General features: G+C 47.0%; 1 protein-coding gene across 2 annotated transcripts in view; it reads left to right on the top strand.

Annotated features, from left to right (window-relative positions):
• The window catches only part of HMOX2 (heme oxygenase 2), a 30,007-nt gene extending 12,138 nt beyond the window's left edge, over positions 1-17,869 (top strand). The window contains exons 1-6 of one of the 2 annotated variants that reach the window (XM_042922800.1): positions 2,715-2,886; positions 13,698-13,824; positions 15,037-15,154; positions 15,565-16,056; positions 16,920-17,046; positions 17,135-17,869. In XM_042922800.1, coding sequence (XP_042778734.1) covers positions 13,739-13,824; positions 15,037-15,154; positions 15,565-16,056; positions 16,920-17,046; positions 17,135-17,262 — 951 coding nt within the window. In that variant the 5' untranslated portion in view covers positions 2,715-2,886; positions 13,698-13,738 and the 3' untranslated portion in view covers positions 17,263-17,869. Of the gene's footprint in view, positions 1-2,714; positions 2,887-13,697; positions 13,825-15,036; positions 15,155-15,564; positions 16,057-16,919; positions 17,047-17,134 lie in introns of those variants that run through there. The other variant, XM_042922799.1, reaches the window with a different exon arrangement.
• The last annotated feature ends 644 nt before the right edge of the window (positions 17,870-18,513 follow it).

The following is an 18,513-nucleotide window of genomic DNA, read 5'->3' as shown; positions in this document are numbered from 1 at the left end:
ATAGTTGTTATTACTATCAGATAAAGAAACTGACCCTCCGAGAAGTTAAGTACCTGGTCCAAGGCCACCCAACTGGTATGTGGCAGAACCAGGGTTTGCTCTCAGTTGTGCCTGACTAGAACCTGTGCCATTTATTTATTTATTTATTTATTTATTTATTATTTTTAACGCTTATTTATTTTTGAGACAGAGAGAGAGCATGAATGGGGTAGAGTCAGAGAGAGGGAGACACAGAATCCGAAGCAGGCTCCAGGCCCCAAGCTGGCAGCACAGAGCCTGACGCGGGGCTTGAACTCACGGACCATGAGATCATGACCTGAGCCAAAATCGGACGCTTAACTGAGTGAGCCACCCAGGCGCCCCTATTTTTTTTTAATATTTTTTAAATGTTTATTTATTTTTGAGAGACAGAGTGCATGTGGGGAGGGGCAGAGAGAGAGGGAGACACAGAATGTGAAGCAAGCTCCAGGCTCTGAGCTGTCATTATAGAGCCTGATGCGGGGCTCGAACCCGCGAACCATGAGATCATGCCGTAAGCTGAAGTCTGATGCTTTAACCGATTGAGCCACCCAGGCTCCCTGAGCCTGTGCCTTAACCATATCCCTACTCTACCTTTTGGCTTGTGTGCCAGTGTATTCTTTCTTGGCTGAGCTCAGTTCAGGTTAACATTTGTTAGGTGCCTGCTACAGGTCAACTCTGCAGATCATGCAATTCAGCCATTGCCTCACCTCCTTCTATGTCATGTCAGCATACTAGCATTGTGCTGTGTAGAAAGGACTTGTATGGATATGTCTGCTATTAGATGTGTTGAACCCATCTTATAGAAACTTTCAGGTGGAGGCATTCAGTCTCCATGTCATAGGATGTATACTGAGATACAGATACTTACATTTGTGTCTAAATTAATAGTATCAACATGGATGGGCCCAGAGGGTATTATACTAAGTGAAATAAATAAGGCAGAGAAAGACAAATAACGTATGATTTCACTTATATGTAGAATCTGAAAAACAAAACTAATAAAACAGAAACAGGCTTGTAAATACAGAGAACAAACTAATGATTGTAAGAGGGAAGGGGGAGACGGGATGGGTGAAATAGGTGAAGGGGATTAAGCAGTACCAATTTCCAGTTATAAAATAAGTAAGTCATAGGAATGTACAGTATAGTTTATGAATTATAGTCAGTAACATTGTAATAACTTTGTATGGTGACAGATGGTAACTACACTTAACAAGGTGATCATTTTGTAATGTATATAAATGTTGAATCCCTGTGTTGTACCTGAAACTAACACAATATTGTATGTCAACTATACTTGAATAAAAAGAAAAGAAAAGAATTAACAGGCACATATGGCATTTATGCAGACGTTGAGTTATTGCCACAACTGTTGCATGGGGAGATCATGTCCTGGGAACTTCATACTAATGAGGAAAAGAAACCTCATGGTTGTAGAAATTTCACAGATCAGGCAGAGTAATTAATGCATGATGATCTGTTACTTTTTCCCCTCTATGCTAAAAGGCTTCGTTGAACAGCTGGAATATCTAGAGTTTAAGGGCATTTTGCTAAGTAACACCCTGTATCACTTTGATTTTTCTGCCTTTTAAAAAAGCATGGTTTTGGGGTGCCTGGGTGGTTCAGTCGGGTAAGCGTCCGACTTCGGCTCAGGTTGTGATCTCAAGGTTCATGGGTTTGAGCCCCGTGTTCAGTTCTGTGGTGACGGCTTAGAGCCTGGAGTCTGCTTCGGATTCTGTCTACCTCTCTCTCTGTCCCTCCCTTGCCTGTGCTTTATCTCTCAAAGATGAATAATAAACATTTTAAAAACTAAAGAAAAATAAAAGAGCATGGTTTTGAGGTTACAGTAAAGTTTATGACTGTCTTGCCTTTTAAGGATTATCCCTGTAAATTGGCTCTTATTCTGAGAGATTTTTTAGAATAGACGAGAGGGCCACTGTTAAAACTAACTGTGGTAATTTCACATTACTTACAACATGTTTTCTCCGTACTCTGGCCCCTGGCTACTCTTATGGGACTTTGTCATTCGTGTACAAATGAGGCTAGATATACTGAGAGAGGAAAATAACTAGAGCCTCCATTCCAAGGAGCTCTTGTCACCTTGTTCACTAATACAGGGAGCCAGTGGAGGTAGGGCCTGCTGGGAAAGCTGAACTCCTTACTCTGAGAAAGTCCTAGTAGCCACTGTTGCTGGTTCCCTGCTGCCATAGATCAAGCCTTTGTAGGATGGAACCAGCCTCTTGGAGTTAGCAATTCTGAGTCTGGGCTTGCTTCCTTGCCCGCCACTCCACCCACCCACCTCTTCCCCTGCTGTCAGAATCTAGACAGTCATTGTGAAAAAGCCTGGGAATAATACTTGCCTCTGGACCTATCCCTTATAGGTCCAAAGTGAGATTATAGGAGCCACCTTGTTAGATTGACCAATACCTTGGCCTATGGAGCTGCTAATCTTATATGAAGTTTTTGTTGACACAGTTCTATCCATTGCACTACTTTTTCCAAGTAGACATATATTTTCAGTAGACAAAGATGGGACTGAATAGATTTTAAACACAACACATGGAGGACACACTTATAGATTCTTGAAACCAGATCTCCTGTTTTTTTGTAGTTACCATGGCGATGGGTGCTATAGAGATGTGCAGACCTTACTGTGACCTCTTCTTGGTGCAGGGATGCCTGGCTTCATTGTCCAGCTGGGCCTGGCAAGTCTGGCTGGTTCCCTCCATGCCCTGAGAGGTGGAGGTGCCGTCTTCCCCTCTGGGACCAGCTGTCTCCAGTCTTGGCCTGCCCTGCTGGTCCATTAAAAGCAGGGCTCGCCAGGGAACAATCTTCTCGGGTTGCCTGTAATCTGAGTGAGCCAAGGTAAGTGTTGTAGGATGGGCAGCAGCAGCTTCTGAAGCTTCCAGTGGGAGCCTGGGCATTTACTTCTCAGAAATCATAGGATTGAGCTAATGTTTCATACTAAAAACAAAAACAAAAACAAAAACCAAAAACCCAAATGACAATCAGTGGTTTAGAAAACCCCTCCACTGCACACATAAATGCAGTATAGTACAGCCTCATTTTCCATTTGTTAGTAGTCTGTGGTGACATCATACTGATTTCACATGCATGTTAGCTGGGACATAGGACGAATGACCTTGCATTCAGAAGGACTCCGGCTTGGTCCCAACTCCACTATTAACTTTCTAAATGACGTTGGACATATCACTTAAATCTCTCACTCTTCATTCCTTCATGGTCAATTGGACCCTGCTTGGAAGTGACTTAGCCTGGTGTGCCCAGGTGTGTTAGACTTCAGTCTGGTGCTTTGTCTGTATCACCCTCCCAGGGTGAACTCAAGGACCTTCTGTGCTTTTTGAGGTTTTGAAGCACTCAAGGGGTGCTTTTGAGGTTCTGTTGAGTCTGTTTGTAGAGAGGGACACATCTGGAAGCTAGTAGCACTTCTAGGTTCTCCAAAAGGGGGATCCAGCAGAATGCACCCTGTTGAGCCACTCTCTGCCTCCACCCCCAAATGCTGTTCACAGTCCTCATCCACGAGAGAAGCTGAAGCCACATGTGACAACTGTTGCACCTGAGTGAAAGGGAATATGATGACTCTACTTAAGTCACAGGACACATGCTTTCAAGATTGTTCCAAAGTTAGAATCATTTTCACTTGATAGTACCTAGGGGTGACCCATGGTCATGTCAACATTTCCTCTGTTAACACCAGCCCTTGTGGGATGTCTGATGCCTGGGCTTTATTCTTACAAAATGTGGTCCTACCCATTTCAGAATTCAGTCAGGGCTTCTGATCCCACCCCAGATGCCTCTCATGGGAAAGGGTCTTCTTCCTCTCATCCCTGAGATCTGGTGTCTCATATGAGGTGAGGAGACACTCAGAACAGGGCAAGTCTTAATTTGTTTCATTTGTAGTAGGGAGTCTCTTTACCAGGACTTTGGCAGCATCAACAGTAGACTCCTGGCCCGTACTCTGAGCTCTTTTCAGTGCTTCAGGTGTCCTTCCTGGTGTCTGCTTTGAATGCTTGCTCTCTTGTATTTGGACATGCTACAGATGAGCACACCCCTGTCCTCGGTAAAAAGAAAGCCTGCCAGAGCAGTCTTGGACTTCTGAGCGATGTCAGTTGTTGGGGTTACTAAGAGGCCGGTACTCTTGGACTAATTAGTAGTTGTATTGCATTCTGGTTGCTTATTGTCCAGATGTGCAAAAAATGGGTGTTTAATAAATCTGATGCAAGAATTTTGTGTCCCTAGAGTCTCTACTTTTCCAGGATTCTTTGTCTGAAACTGCTCTTTATCAAGAGGTTAATAGTCATCCAGTCAGTGAACTGTGGGATTGAATTCACCCAGTGATTAAAGTGAAAAGGATGAAGGTTGTGTGTAAGATTTCCTGAGCAGTGGCAGCGCCGGGGTTCAGAGGAGACCTCAGGCCATGTATTGTATAAACTCAGAAGCTGTTGACCTAGACAACCTGGTTTCCTCAGAGTTTTGGGGAGGCCCCACTTGCATTCTAGCCTCCCTGAGGTCTGGGAGCAAAGCAGAGTCAGTTAAGTGGCTGTTGACCTGAGGCAGATGGCACTTCTCTGCCTGTCCATTTCCTGAGTGGCCTGCAAAACTGGTGCTTGGTGAGGGGCTGGATTTCAAACAGTATTAAGGAAAACAAATTCTCCACACCACATCCAGGAACAGGGCTTCTTCCCCCTGTTGAGAGTTTCCTGGTGTCCTGATGAGGTTTGAAAAGCTCACTGGGAGTGTCTCCACGCAGACCAGCTGGTAAACAGTTCTGAGTCCCTTCTCAGTTCCTTTTGTAACACTTGTTAGGAAGTGGTTTCATGGTCATTATCTTACTTGATCCTCCAAATAGTCTTGTGGTATGGGACACTGGGCAGGTATTCATTCCTGCAGGTGAAAAATGTAGAGCTAGATTTGGAGGCTCTGAAGAGATTTATGCCTTCCTGCGCCCGGTTTCTGCCCTGCATAGTAGCTCTGCGGTTCTTTGTTCCCAGATCACATATAGGGTTTGTAAGTAGGATGTTAGAATTTACTCTATTTACGTAGCACGTATCCAGAAAAGAATTTTTTCCCCCCCGAAAAGAACTTTTGGGTAAACAACCAGTTGATGTATGTCTCCTGAGGCCTGATGGGACTATGTGGAGCCATTAAGAATTGACTTGGCCTCGGGAGCCTGGGTGGCTCAGTCGGTTAAGCGTCCCACTCTTGATTTCGGCTCTGGTCATTGATCTTACAGTTTGTAGGATTGAGCCTCTCATAGGGCTCCACACTGACAACACGGAGCCTGCTTGGGATTCTCTCTCCCTCGCTCTTTGCCCCTCCCCCTCTCCCTCTCTCAAAAAAAAAAAAAAAAAAAAAGAAAAAAAAGAATTAACTTGGCCTGATTATGGTGTTGTTTTTCAAAATTTTTAAATGTTTATTTACTTTTGAGAGAGACAGAGCGTGAGCAGGATGGGCGGGGTGGGGGGGGGTGCGCAGGAATGGCAGGGGCAGGCAGAGAGAGGGAAACACAGAATCCGAAGCAGGCTCCAGGTTCTGAGCTGTTAGCACAGAGCCCAGCATGGGGCTCAAACTCACGAACCATGAGATCATAGCCTCAATTGAAGTCCGAGGCTTAACTGACTGAGCCACCCAGGCGCCCCTGATTATGGTATTGTTAAATGGAAACAGGTATTCTCCAGGTGCCTGGGTGACTAGGGTGCCTGGGTGGCTCGTTTGGTTAAGTGTCTGACTTCGGCTCAGATCATGATCTCCTAGCTCATGGGTTCGAGCCCCGCATTGGGCTCTGTGCCAACAGCTCAGAGCCTGGAGCCTGCTTCAGATTCTATGTCTCCCTCTCTCTCTCTCTGCCCCTCCCCCACTTATTCTCTCTCTCTCTCTCTCTCTCTCTCTCTCTCTCTCTCTCTCTCTCCCTCTCTCTCCCTCCCCCTCTCCCTCCCTCCTTCAAAAATAAATAAACATTAAAAAGAAAAATTAAAAAAAAAACAGGTATTCTCTCAAAGGTGAAAAGCCTTTAGAGCATATAAAGAAGGAACAGATCTTCTAATCCAGGAAAGAGAGTCTGGGATTCTTGTATTCTGTGTTTATCTAGAATCATTTATGGGGCACACAATGTACATGGTTTCTGTAAGAGGTAGTACATTATTTTTGAACTGTGACCCTCCTAAATGTCAAAATATGTAAGTGGGTGAGGTGGGATCATAGACGAAGATGTATATAATTGAAAGGTATTTATTGAAACCAAAGAGTGGAAGACACAACACACACACACACACACACACACACACACACACACAGAAAACCATGGGCTGCAGAAAAGAAGCTGCACCAATGACCAGAGGTAGACCTTTGGACAAAAGAAACTAGAGTCCTCTTCCAATGCTGGCTAAGAAAAGTAACCAGAGTCCAATGTAGTGCCTGCCCTTAGAGGCACATGGGTGAGGAGCAGCCTCCCTGGGCAAGGGGAGGATGGATGTGGAAATGGGCCTGTTTGGAGGGGTTGGAGTGGGGCAGGGAGCCAGTGCCCAGTTCTGATGTGGAGACAGCAGGTGAGGGCAGGGACTACAGGGGAGACCTGTAGGGAGGGGAGCAGCAGAGAAAACATAACACAGCCAGATAAACGCAGAAGCTAATCTCACTGGGCCCTAAGGGGTGAGAATGGTCTTGGCCAGCCTGAGGCATGGGAAATACAAACAAATCCTTAGTTAGAAAATCCAGACCCTAAGAGAGAGAGGAAGGGAAAGAAGGAGGGCAATCTGAAGAAAGATAAAACTAAATTTCATACCAGTTAGAGGCATAATACCCAATTAAAAATTTTTTTCCTAATTAAAATTTTTACTGTATTTGGTATTTTATCTATTTAGTTTTTTTAAAGTAATCTCTAAACCCAACATGGAGCTGAAACTCAGAGCCCTAAAGTCAGGAGTTGCATCCTCTTCCAACTGAGCCAGCCAGGTGCCCCTGGTATTTAAAAAAAGTTTTTTTAATGTTTATTTTTATTTTTGAGAGAGAGAGAGACAGAATGAGAGTGGGTTGGGGCAGAGAGAGAGGGAGGCACAGAATCTGAAGCAGGCTCCAGGCTCTGAGCTATCAGCACAGAGCCTGACGCGAGGCTGGAACTCACGAGCTGTGAGATCATGACTTGAGCTGAAGTCGGACGCCCAACTGACTGAGCCACCCAGGCACTCCATGCCCCTGGTATTTTAGAATTTAACCAATATTTTCTTGTCCCACACCCATTTAAGTTAGCTTTCTCAGTAGGCATTCTGTTTCTGCATCTATAACAGTTGTAGTTCAGGTTGGAGACTCCCCAGGGTGGGTTCTAAGTGATTTGGAACGTGGCATTGGACTCTGAGAAACTGAGCCTACGGGAGTCTTGATGATCTGTCTTGTAGGAAGCTTCTGGTTTACCTGGGGAAACAAGATGACAGCACTTGTGAAAGCCAAAGAATAATCTCTTATTAATGTGATGCTAGTTCTATACAGGAGTAAACTGAGCTGGGAATAGCCTTCTGGTAAGCAGGCAGGGACTCCTGGTGCCCAACCACAGCTGTTTAGTGGGGAGGGGTGGGAACTGTGGCAGAGCCATACAGGTGTCTGAGCAGCCGCTTTCCTTTTCCCTGTGGCTGTTTCCTTCTCTGTGCATGGGAATAACAACACTAGCTCATGTTGTGGGCATCTGTAGCTGGTAGCTGGTCACTGTCAATTCCAGAGTCAGGTGGGAGAATTGTTCTAATTCCAGGGAGCTGGTTGCAGTGCGTTTTCTTACCCCTTCCCCCACCTTGCTCTTTAGTGCTGGCTGAGCTCAGCAGTCTGCTCCCTTCTTCCTTGGCTTTCCATGGCAAAGAAGAATCAAAATGAAAAAGAATTGTTATAGGTTAGGTCTTTTTTGTGCCTTTTTGAATCACCAAATGGGGAATGAGTGATAATGTAGTCTGTCTGGTATCATTGCACTGAACTTACTGACTTCCTGAGGTTTGCAGGATGTGTGTCCATGGAGGAGGATTTAACATCTTTGAACACATGAGTTCTTTCAAAAGCCCTAGTGCCTTGAGCCTGCAAATTACCAGGAGCAAAGGCTTTGAACTGAGTGTTCTGGAACTCCTGGGCAGGTCCACAGGAACGATCTTTGCTGGAAGGAACATTGGTGATAGGAACATTGTTGCTGCTTCTATCAGACCTGATATGGGAGTGAAAACCTTTATCAGTCAGGTGAATAGGTAGTACAGGAGTTACGGAGGTATGGAGGTAGATTTTATAAACAGAGGGTCACAGTTTTCTGGAATTAAAACACAGAGGGCAGGTGGACCTTTCTGAAATTTGTAAGAGCAAAGTAATGGCCCAGGTGACTTCCTGTGGACTCGTGTAGTGCAGGATCTTACCTTAGCTGGTTTGCTTGGTCCATTTCCTCTCTCTTTCTCTCTCTCTGTCTGTCTCTGTCTCTCTCTCTCCTTCCCTCTCCCTTCCCCTCTTCCTCTCTCCCCTGCCTTTCTTCCCCCTTTTCAAGAGAATTTGGCCACTTTATATAAAAGAAGTAGCCAGTTTGCCAAAAAGTCAAATAACAAGTTTTATACTCTTTTGTTTTTATTGATTGATTGATAGCTTGATTGGAACTGGTACGTTGAGCTATATTTTTTTCTTTTTTCTTTAATATAATTTATTGTGTGTTTTATACTCTTAAATAGCTTTCCTGTTACTGTCAGTATACTTCAGTACTTTTTCTCTTTTTACTTACATACTTTTGTGCATGGTTGTAGTCAGCGTTTTGAGTCCTTTATTTAAAACAAGTTTATGTAGACTTTTCCATAGTGGTTGCAGCCTATCAACTTGTCCCAGCTGTGCCAGGATTCTATTGTTTGCTGTTGTTTGAGCAGTCCAACCCTGTATTATTAGGCTGTGTGACTTTTTTCTAACGTCATATTATGGCTACTTATCATTTTGGTACAGATTACTGTTAATCTTTTGGGATGTTTTCTGTTGTTGTTTTTCCTGGTGGAGTGAGGCAGCTTCTCGAAAATGAGAGGTTGAAGTCTAGAAAGGTTCTACATTTATGATTTGACCTCTGATTTTCTAGGGATTCCAGGGGATCCTGCAAAGAAAAAAGGATTCAGGCATAGAGGGCCAGTCAGACCAAATTTGGACACGTAGCTTTTCAGAAGTGAATTCTTTTTCTGACATTGCAAGGTGGCTTCTGAATGCTGTACTACCCAGCCACCCCCTTGAGGAACAGTGACCAGGCCACATGATGGACACAGGCCGCCCTACCTGGACCCTGCTCGTATGGGTTGAATGTGCTAATTGAGCCTTTCTCAGAGCATTCTTCCCATCTGTGCAGATGGTGCTTTGAGTCCACATTAAGGACTCCGTATTCCTTTTTTTTTTTTTTTTTTAATTTTTTTTTTTAACATTTATTTATTTTTGAGACAGAGAGAGACAGAGCATGAATGGGGGAGGGTCAGAGAGAGAGGGAGACACACAGAATCTGAAACAGGCTCCAGGCTTTGAGCAGTCAGCACAGAGCCCGACGCGGGGCTTGAACTCACATACCGCGAGATCGTGACCTGAGCCGAAGTCGGACGCTTAACCAACTGAGCCACTCAGGCGCCCCTCTTCCTTTTTTAAAATATATTTATTTATTTTTGAGAGAGCACAAGCAGGGGAGGGGCAGAGAGGGAGACACAGAATCCGAAGCAGGCTCCAAGCTGTCAGCACAGAGCCTGACGCGGGGCTCGAACTCACAAACCATGAGATCGTGGCCTGAGCCACAGTTGGATGCTTAACTGACTGAGCCACCCAGGCGCCCCATCTGTATTCTTCCTTCTGAGTGAAGTAGGCCAGTACCTATCTTTCCTTCAAAAACCAAATTGTTAAATCATGTTTTGAGTTTAGAAAACTATTGAAGTAGTCAACAGCAGAGTACTTTTTGTTGTCCACAGGTGCCACATTGTTGGCAGGATGCATGAGATCATTGCCTGCCTGCTTTCTTTCCTTCGGATTTTTTTAAAGTTTTTATTTATGTAAGTAATCTGTACACCCAGCATGGGGCTTGAACTTACGATCCCGAGATGAAGAGTTGCATACTCTTCCGCCTGAGCCAGCCAGGCACCCCCCCCCCTTCCCCCACCTTTGGATTTTTAATTTAACAAGTGTTTGTTGAGAACTTGTTATTTCCCGGGCTCTGGAGCTCCAGCAATGAAACAGACACCTGTGGCCCTGCCCCTGGGGCCAGAGTTGGACCTCCCTTGAGTTGAGAGGAGGAGATTAGGGGCTCTAGGGCAGGACTGAGGTTGAAGAAGGTGAGAGGAAGGTGTGCCTGAAGACTGGCACAAAGTGCTGATGAGGAGGCATCTGTGGCAGCCTGCTTTCCCTCCCCCTTTCATATTTGTAAGAGAAGCAAAAGGTCCTGTTGGTCGAGCAAGACTACACCCTCCCAGAGTGTGCAGTTATTATCAAACAAAACAATTAATGATCAGATTGAATAACATATATAATGACTGTTGTGCAGCATGATAATTAGGTGCAGAAAGTTTACCTAAGTTACTGCCGCTGGTAAACCTAGGGCAGCCCGATTGCACACTTGTTCTTGTGTTTGCCTACTTTCAGTTTCACCTGCAGGCAGCATGGGAGGTGCAGTCCTAAGGTACCTGGGGTACCTTCAGCATGGCCATGTGGGCCTGCCACCTGTCTAGAGGCTCTGGGACCTTTTACTCTCCCCTCTTCCCTCTACTGGGTGGCCCATCCAGCACCTTCTCTTAGCAGCCTGAGGGCCGACTGGCCTGAGATAAATCTTGGCTCTGAGGGTCCTCATGGGCATAGAGCCCAGATGTTCTTTCTTAAGTCTGTAAAAGGAGGTCAGCATGGACAAGCTGGTGTGAGGCTTATTCTGCAGCCGACAAAGTCTGCCTTGGCCCCTTGGTAAAAGGACACAGGATGCATAGCTGGGCACCCTTATGCCATCTCTATGGTCTGTCCCATTTTACTTTGTTTACATTGTTCCTTGATCCAGAGGCCCTTCCTCTCCTCCACCCTAAATCCTGTATGGTGTTGAGGGACCTGGGTAAGCACCCCCCCACCCCTTCTCCAGGAAGCCTTTCTGAATAGCCTTCTCTCCATGTGATGACCACCTACTTTCACATCCTGGACTTAACGTTAATGAACCATAGCGTTCATCAGCATTATTAGAGATGAAAGTATATGTGATTTGGGAGTCAAGAGAAGGTCCCATTTTCTATATATTCTGTTTTTCTTTTTCCAGCTTTATTGAGGTATAGTTGACAAGTAAAATTATAATATATTTCGTGGTGCCTGGGTGGCTCAGTTGGTTAAGCATCCGACTTCGGCTCAGGTCATGATCTTGTGGTTTGTGGGTTCAAGCCCTGTGTCAGGCTCTGTGCTGACAGCTTCAGAGCCTGGAGCCTGCTTTGGATTTGTGTCCCCCTCTCTCTCTGCCCCTCCCCTGCTGGCATTCTGTCTCTCTTCCTCTCTCTCCCAAAAATAAATAAGCATTAAAAAAATTTTTTGTTGAGGGTGACTGGGTGGCTCTGTCAGTTAAACATCCATCTTTGGTCAGGTCATAATTTCACAGTTTGTGAGTTTGAGCCCAGCATCCTGCTCTGTGCTGACAGCTCAGAGCCTGGAGCCTGCTTCAGATTCTGTCTCCCTCTCTCTGCCCTTCCCCAGATCACGCTCTCTTTCTCTCTCTCAAAATTAAATAAACATGAAAAATTTTATTTAAAAAATTAAATTATAATATATTTAAAGTATACAATGTGATTTATAATTATGGATTCTCATAATTGAATGAACATCTATCACCTCAAATATTTTTCTGTGACAACGCTTAAAAGCTACATTTCTTAGCAAATTTCAGTTATGCAGTAAAGTATTATTAACTCTAGTCACCATGCTGTTCACAGATCCTCAGGTCTTATTCGTCTTACAACTGAAAATTTGTACCCTTTTACCAACATCTCCCTATTGCTCCCACCCTTATCCCCTGGCAACTACCATTCTACCCTCTGTTTTTATGACTTAAGCCTCTTTTTTTAGATTCCACAAACAAATGATACCCTGCATGTCTTTGTCTGGCTTATTTCACTTTCTGCTATTTATTTTCTAAGCATTCTAGGACAACAGCAGTTAAGCCTCAGTCAAAATACAAAGGCAATCATATCTACTATTTAGTGAGTGCTTACCATGTGGTAGGCACTGTGCTAAAAGCCTTATCTTCCCTGTTCTCACTTAATCCTGTCAATCCCACTGTATAAATGCTAAATATAAAGGTTCAGAAAGAGCATGCTGAGCAAACCATGTATTATAATATCCCAAAAGATAAGATGTAATTACATGTCTGGAGAAAACTCAGGATACGTACTAATGTTAACGGTGAGTGTATCTGTGGAGTGAGTTAGAGTGATTTTTATTTTTATTATTATTTTTATTTATTTATTTTTTTTTAATTTTTTAATTTTTATTTTCTTCTTTAAACCTTCAAAGGACCATTACTTACACTTTTTTTGTCCCCCCTTGACACCTGTTTCTGGGTAGAGCATGTAGAAAATGCTCAGTAAATAGATACTGGTTGAGGTAGGAAAATAAAGACCTCTTCTTTCCTTGGCTTGATTGGGTAGTTCTGGTTTCGTGAGTTACACTAGTAACTGGTGAACTGTGCTGCTGTTCATCTGGAAAGTTTCCCAGATGGGCTGCTCCTTTGTGCTCCAGAGCAGAGGCCTCCAGGGGTGGAGGGTTAGCTTGTCTTGTGGGACCGTATTTCCCTGGTTTAGGAAGGTTCGGAAGGTTCAGCAGCAAAGGGAGAGCGCTGGCTTGTCTTTCTTCCTTCAGCCCCTCAAAGTCTGGAGCAGGCTGGGGACAGTCCACTTGCTTGGTGACTCTGAATACCTGATACAGCTCGTCGAGTGCCTTTCCAGCTGCTCTTCTTAGCGTCTTCAAATGGCCTGGCTCACTGTTCCAGTTAACTGCCCTGCCCTGCCCCGCAGCTCTGTGCACAAGGCCGTCCTGCCTGTGACAGCTGGGACGGGTTGCTGCCCAACTCAGAGCCGCTCCGCTGGCTGCACCACTGCTTTTGGTTTTAAGCTTTATCTATGATGTTACTTGTTATTTTGTGTTTTAGGTTAACTTCTGATTTTGATTTAATTTCAAACATACAGAAAAGCTGCAAGAATGATACAAGTAACTCTTGTGTACCTTTTATCCAAATTCACTGCCAGTGTTTTGTTTCATTTGCTTTGACTTGAGCATTCCCTCCCTCCCTCTCCCTAACAGGTATGTGCACGCACGCACACTTTCTGAACCATTTTACAGTTAACTTGCAGAAGTGTGGCCTTTAATTTTGAATACTTCAGGATATATTTCCTAAAACAAAGACAGTCTCTTATATATTCACAGTACAATTATAAAAAAAAAAAAAGCAAGTTCAGTATCAATTTGACGCTATTACCTCATCTCCTGTCCATATTCAAATTTTGTCCATATCCGGATAATGGTCCCAGTAATGGCAGAGTTTTATTTTTAAAGAAAACACTCCTGAGGCGCGTGGGTGACTCCTCCGTTATGTTGGCTCAGAGGAGAGCAGAACCAGCAGGTGTCTGGGGGAAGTGATGCTGTGGGCGCCACATCACCAGCTCCTTGTGTCTCTACAGGACCAGAAGAGTGAGAGCAGCAAGAATCTCACTCGGCAACCATGTCAGTGGAACTGGAGACCTCAGAGGGGGTGGATGAGTCGGAGAAAAAGAGCTTTGGGGCCTCAGAAAAAGAAAACCACACCAGGTGAGTGGTGGTGGCTGGCTGTGTTGAGTCATGTGCCCGGGGCCTTGTATGTGGGAGGCACCAGGGTGTGGGGAGTGTCGCTGCTGTTTCCCTCGGGATCCCTGATTGGGATTGCAGAGAGAAGTGGCATACAGCACCCTAGGCTACTCAGCTTTCTCCCCATTTGTTCCCGAGGAAGCAGGACAGGCACTGCTAGGAGTGCTGAGGAATAGAATTTGATGGTTTCCCTGATCCTTGTTTCTTTTGTGGTGAAAAAGGGTAATCAGGCAAAACTGGCACCTTTTCCAGTCTTTTCCACCCCTTAGGATGTGGGAGCAGCTCTGACTCCAGGGGTTTTTCTTACTGGGTAGAGACACTTCATGTATTCCCAGAGCCTGTTCTTCATTGTTCTTATCTTATCGTAGCCCTGTCATTGACAAAGTGCTTTTTTATATCTTGAAATAATTGCTAGTAAGAAATGATTCTCAGCATGTAGGTGATAGGAGCCGATCTCCTAAAGAAGCCAGCAGAGGGTGGGCCGTATGGGGCCGCGTTTTTATCTCTTTGGTGGATGGACCGTGTGGACCGCACGGGCTACTGCGCGGCGCCTCCCGTCTTCAGGGTCATGGGTTCTTTGTTTCCCTCGCTGGTTGCTGTCTGTGGCACCTATCAGCACAGCTCCATCCTGTATAATTTTGTTAAGCGGTACAAGCCCAGGTACTGGCTCCAACTTCCTCAGCCTCTGTCTCTTTCTCCTCCTGCCCCTGGGCCAAGCCACATGCAGTCCTGAAGAGGCTGTGGGTCCCAGGTGGGAGGAAGGCAGCAAGGCTGCCCCGGGACATCCACAGTCAGTCCATCACAGCAGTGTGGATTCCATGAGACACATTCCCAAAGGCTCGCTGTTCCTGCAGAAGCCAGCACACGCTGTGCTGGGATTAGAGGTGGGCTTTTTATCAGGCACTAGGTGGCCACAGAGGCAAAGCATTGTTCATTCAGGTGGTTCAGACATGGACACTGTTAGGAAGTAGGCCACAGTCCTCCACATGTCATCCAAGTCCTGGGGGCCGACTCACATCTGCCTGTTCCGTGCTCCCTAGCAAGACCCTGTATCCAGGCTGGGGTTGAGTTTCTCAGAAGCTCCTGCGTCCATCTCAGCGAGGGGACACCCTGAAACTAGGAAGGGCTAATTCACACATGCACACGTGCGTGTGTGCACACCCTCCATCTCCACAGGATGGCTGACCTCTCCGAGCTCCTGAAGGAAGGGACCAAGGAAGCACATGACCGGGCAGAAAACACCCAATTTGTCAAGGACTTCTTGAAAGGCAACATCAGGAAGGAGCTGTTTAAGGTTTGTGCCCTTGGTCATGGATAGGGTCAGGTTGGGGGCCTCGGTCGTGTCAGGAACATCCCCTTGGAACAGTTCTTCAGTGGAAGCTGGGCCTTTTGCCACCTGCTCTCCATTCTTTTGACAGCAGACTGTGGTTTTCAGGTAGCTTAAATAGAATAACATAGTAATGGTGTGAAGCAGAAGTATCCACGTTCCGTGTCATTCCTTTAAGAAACATAAAAAGTTGCCTGGGTGTGTGAAATAATCCACTGTATCAAAATGGGCCTGCGGGAATTAGAGGGGGCATGCGACTGGAGCCTTCCTCTCTGGCTGCTCAGACGCAAGGGCATTGGGCTCAGGAGGGGTGTTTGCTGGTCAAGAGCTGCCAGAACTGCAGCCCTCCCCGTGGTCTCCCCTGTCACCCTCAACAGCTGGCCACTACTGCACTTTACTTCACATATTCAGCCCTGGAGGAGGAGATGGAACGCAACAAGGACCACCCAGCCTTTGCCCCCTTGTACTTCCCCACGGAGCTGCACCGGAAGGAGGCACTGACCAAGGACATGGAGTATTTCTTTGGCAAGAACTGGGAGGAGCAGGTGCAGTGCTCCCAGGCTGCCCAAAAGTATGTGGAGCGGATCCACTATGTGGGGCAGAATGAGCCGGAGCTCCTGGTGGCCCATGCATACACCCGCTACATGGGGGACCTTTCAGGGGGCCAGGTGCTGAAGAAGGTGGCCCAGCGGGCCCTGAAACTCCCCAGCACGGGAGAAGGGACCCAGTTCTATAAGTTTGAGAACGTGGACAATGCTCAACAGTTCAAGCAGTTCTACCGGGCCAGGATGAATGCCTTGGACCTGAACCTAAAGACCAAAGAGAAGATCGTGGAGGAGGCCAACAAGGCCTTTGAGTACAACATGCAGGTACTGCTGAGGTCAGGCGGAAGGGGGCCTCTGACTGTGGGGGCTGATACGGAGCTGCCGTAACAGAGGCACCAGTGCTTTAGGCCCGATACAGGGCAGCCTTCCGGGGAGAAAATCATAGGACCAAATAGGCCACAGAGGGCATGAGCCCATGATGGCTTCGCTTTGATGGACAGCTTTTGTGTTTTTGTTCCGAGGAGGGCAAGGCCCTAGCACGTAGAGGGAGGTCACTCCCTCTCACCACAGGATTCTGGTCTTGAGTGGATTTCCTCCTTTTTAGCAAGGGCTGCCCCACTTGATCAGTTCAAGGAGAGAACCAAGCAGGGTGAGAACTCAGCTGACAAGTTTTTTTTAAATGGGGCTAAGCCTGGGGAGGCGGATTCTGTCCTGGAGTCCAGGTTGGCCCTCGGCACCAGGAGGGTGGCCGAGGCGGGGAAAGGAAGCACCAGCCCCGACACAGGCCCATCAGATCAGTCCCACATCAGTGAGCCTCCGTGGGCCACTTAGGATGGGTCAGCCCTGCTGGGGCCTCAGTTCTCCCACGTTCCTCTCCGTCATTCTTGCTGAAAATACCTAGCAACTGCGAATGGGGAAGGACCAATGTTAACGTGGTATTTTGGGGCAGCGCTTTTGTTCTCTCCTCATTGTTTCTGCCCTGGTAGCTCCAGCTGTGGGCTGTGTGTCTGGTCAGTGCCCAGGGAGGAGCTCCCACAGTCAGCAGCACAGGTGTGGCCCCACCTCTGAGCTTGTGCCAGGGAGCAGCGTTGGGTCCGTGTGGCTGCCCCCGCTGCAGATTCGGGCTACTCCTTGACTGGTTTGCACTTTGGAGTCCACTGAAAGCTGTTCATCCCCTGCTCCTGCAGATTTTCGATGAACTGGACCAGGCTGGCTTCTTGTTGGCCAAAGAGACCCTGGAGGATGGGCTCCCCATGCACGATGGGAAAGGAGATGTGCGTAAATGCCCCTACTACGCTGCTAAACAAGATGGAGGTAGGTCTTGCCTGTCCAAAACTCTCCTCCAGGGTGGGCGGATCAGCATTCTCCACTGATGCCCTGTCCCGTTGGTGCTGCCACACAGGTGCCCTGGAGGGCAGCAGCTGCCCCTTCCGAACAGCCCTGGCTGTGCTGACTAAGCCTAGCCTCCAGTTCATTCTGGCCGCTGGCGCGGCCCTTGTTGCCGGCTTCTTGGCCTGGTACTACGTGTGAAGGACCCATCATACCGCCTTGGCGCCATCCTCCCGATTGACCACTGGCCCATCCCCACCTGTGACTAAACTACCACCTCAGGTGACTTTTTTTTTTTTAAATGCTGGGTTTGAGAAAACAAGCAACCAATAAAAGCCAGACGCTAAAGCCTGTGCCTGTAGCGTCCTCTGTGTGGGCTAGATGCCGAGCTGGGTGCAGGCCCTCCATTCCTGCAGCCGTTGGGCCATGGTACTGGGAGCAGCCAGTGCAGCTCAGCAGGCCAGTCTGAGTCTCTGGAACCAGCTCTGCTCCCAGGGCACCCACACCGCTTATCCTGAGGCTCCTTCCCTTCATCATTCCTTGTGCTGGCATTTAGGTGGGTATTTTTCCCCTAGTGGGAACAGAGCATCCAGCAAGCCCAGGTTGCTGTAGCTCTGTGGGAGGGAGGGGGCCTGTCCTTGGAGTGGGGGGAGCTTGCATCCTGTCTCAGAGGCCCTGGGAGCTCCATCCTGAGTAGCCAGTCCTCTTCCTGCTCAAGCAGAAACCCGAGAGGGGGTCTGTTTAGCCATGGCGCATCCCCTCCTTTGACCTGTGTAAATGCTACAGCACTCAATAAAGTGGACTCTGACAGCTGCCTCCCTCTTTCCTGGCGCCAACATTATCCTTCGCAGCCAGTCTTGGCCTTGTGCTCTCAACACTCCTGGTCACCTCACAGCCCTCTGCCCAGAGCCAAATCTATCATCTGGTCTTGTGATTTTCTCTCAGAAGTGCTTTGAAGGTTTCCTACATTTTGAGATAGTTTGTTTATAAATAAGGATCAAGAGCATTATGTAACAATTCATGGTCTAAAATACAAATGTGAATTTAAATACTTTTATTGATAGGAATCTGTTTCCTGTTTTATATTTTGAGGATCTGCAAAACTTTTATTCAAAAAAGGATTAAATGGTGAGGAAAACTTGTCTTCAACTCGTGACCAAGCCAACCCACTTCACAGTTAAGATGAGGGGTAGGGAAGGAGCTGGCTCAACCTGGGGGCCGATTGCCTACCTCCCATTAGCCTTCAGACCAGAAGCCTCAGCCCCAGTGGCTTGCTGTCTTGCTTAAGGGAGCGAGGGTATTTGCCTGCAGGGTGGGATGACCCTGAGCTCAAGCCAGGGGACTCCAGCCTGCAGACCGTGTGGGCAGATGCCATGGTGTAGAGACGGGTGAGACCAGGATCAGAGACAGTATGGTGACCCTACAGTGCAGTGAAGTGGACTCATATATCCC

The sequence above is a fragment of the Panthera leo genome, chromosome E3 (genome assembly GCF_018350215.1).
Source record: "Panthera leo isolate Ple1 chromosome E3, P.leo_Ple1_pat1.1, whole genome shotgun sequence".
Taxonomy (NCBI): Eukaryota; Metazoa; Chordata; class Mammalia; order Carnivora; family Felidae; genus Panthera; species Panthera leo.
Note: the sequence above shows the minus strand (reverse complement) of the source record. Positions and strands in the feature narration are given on the sequence as shown.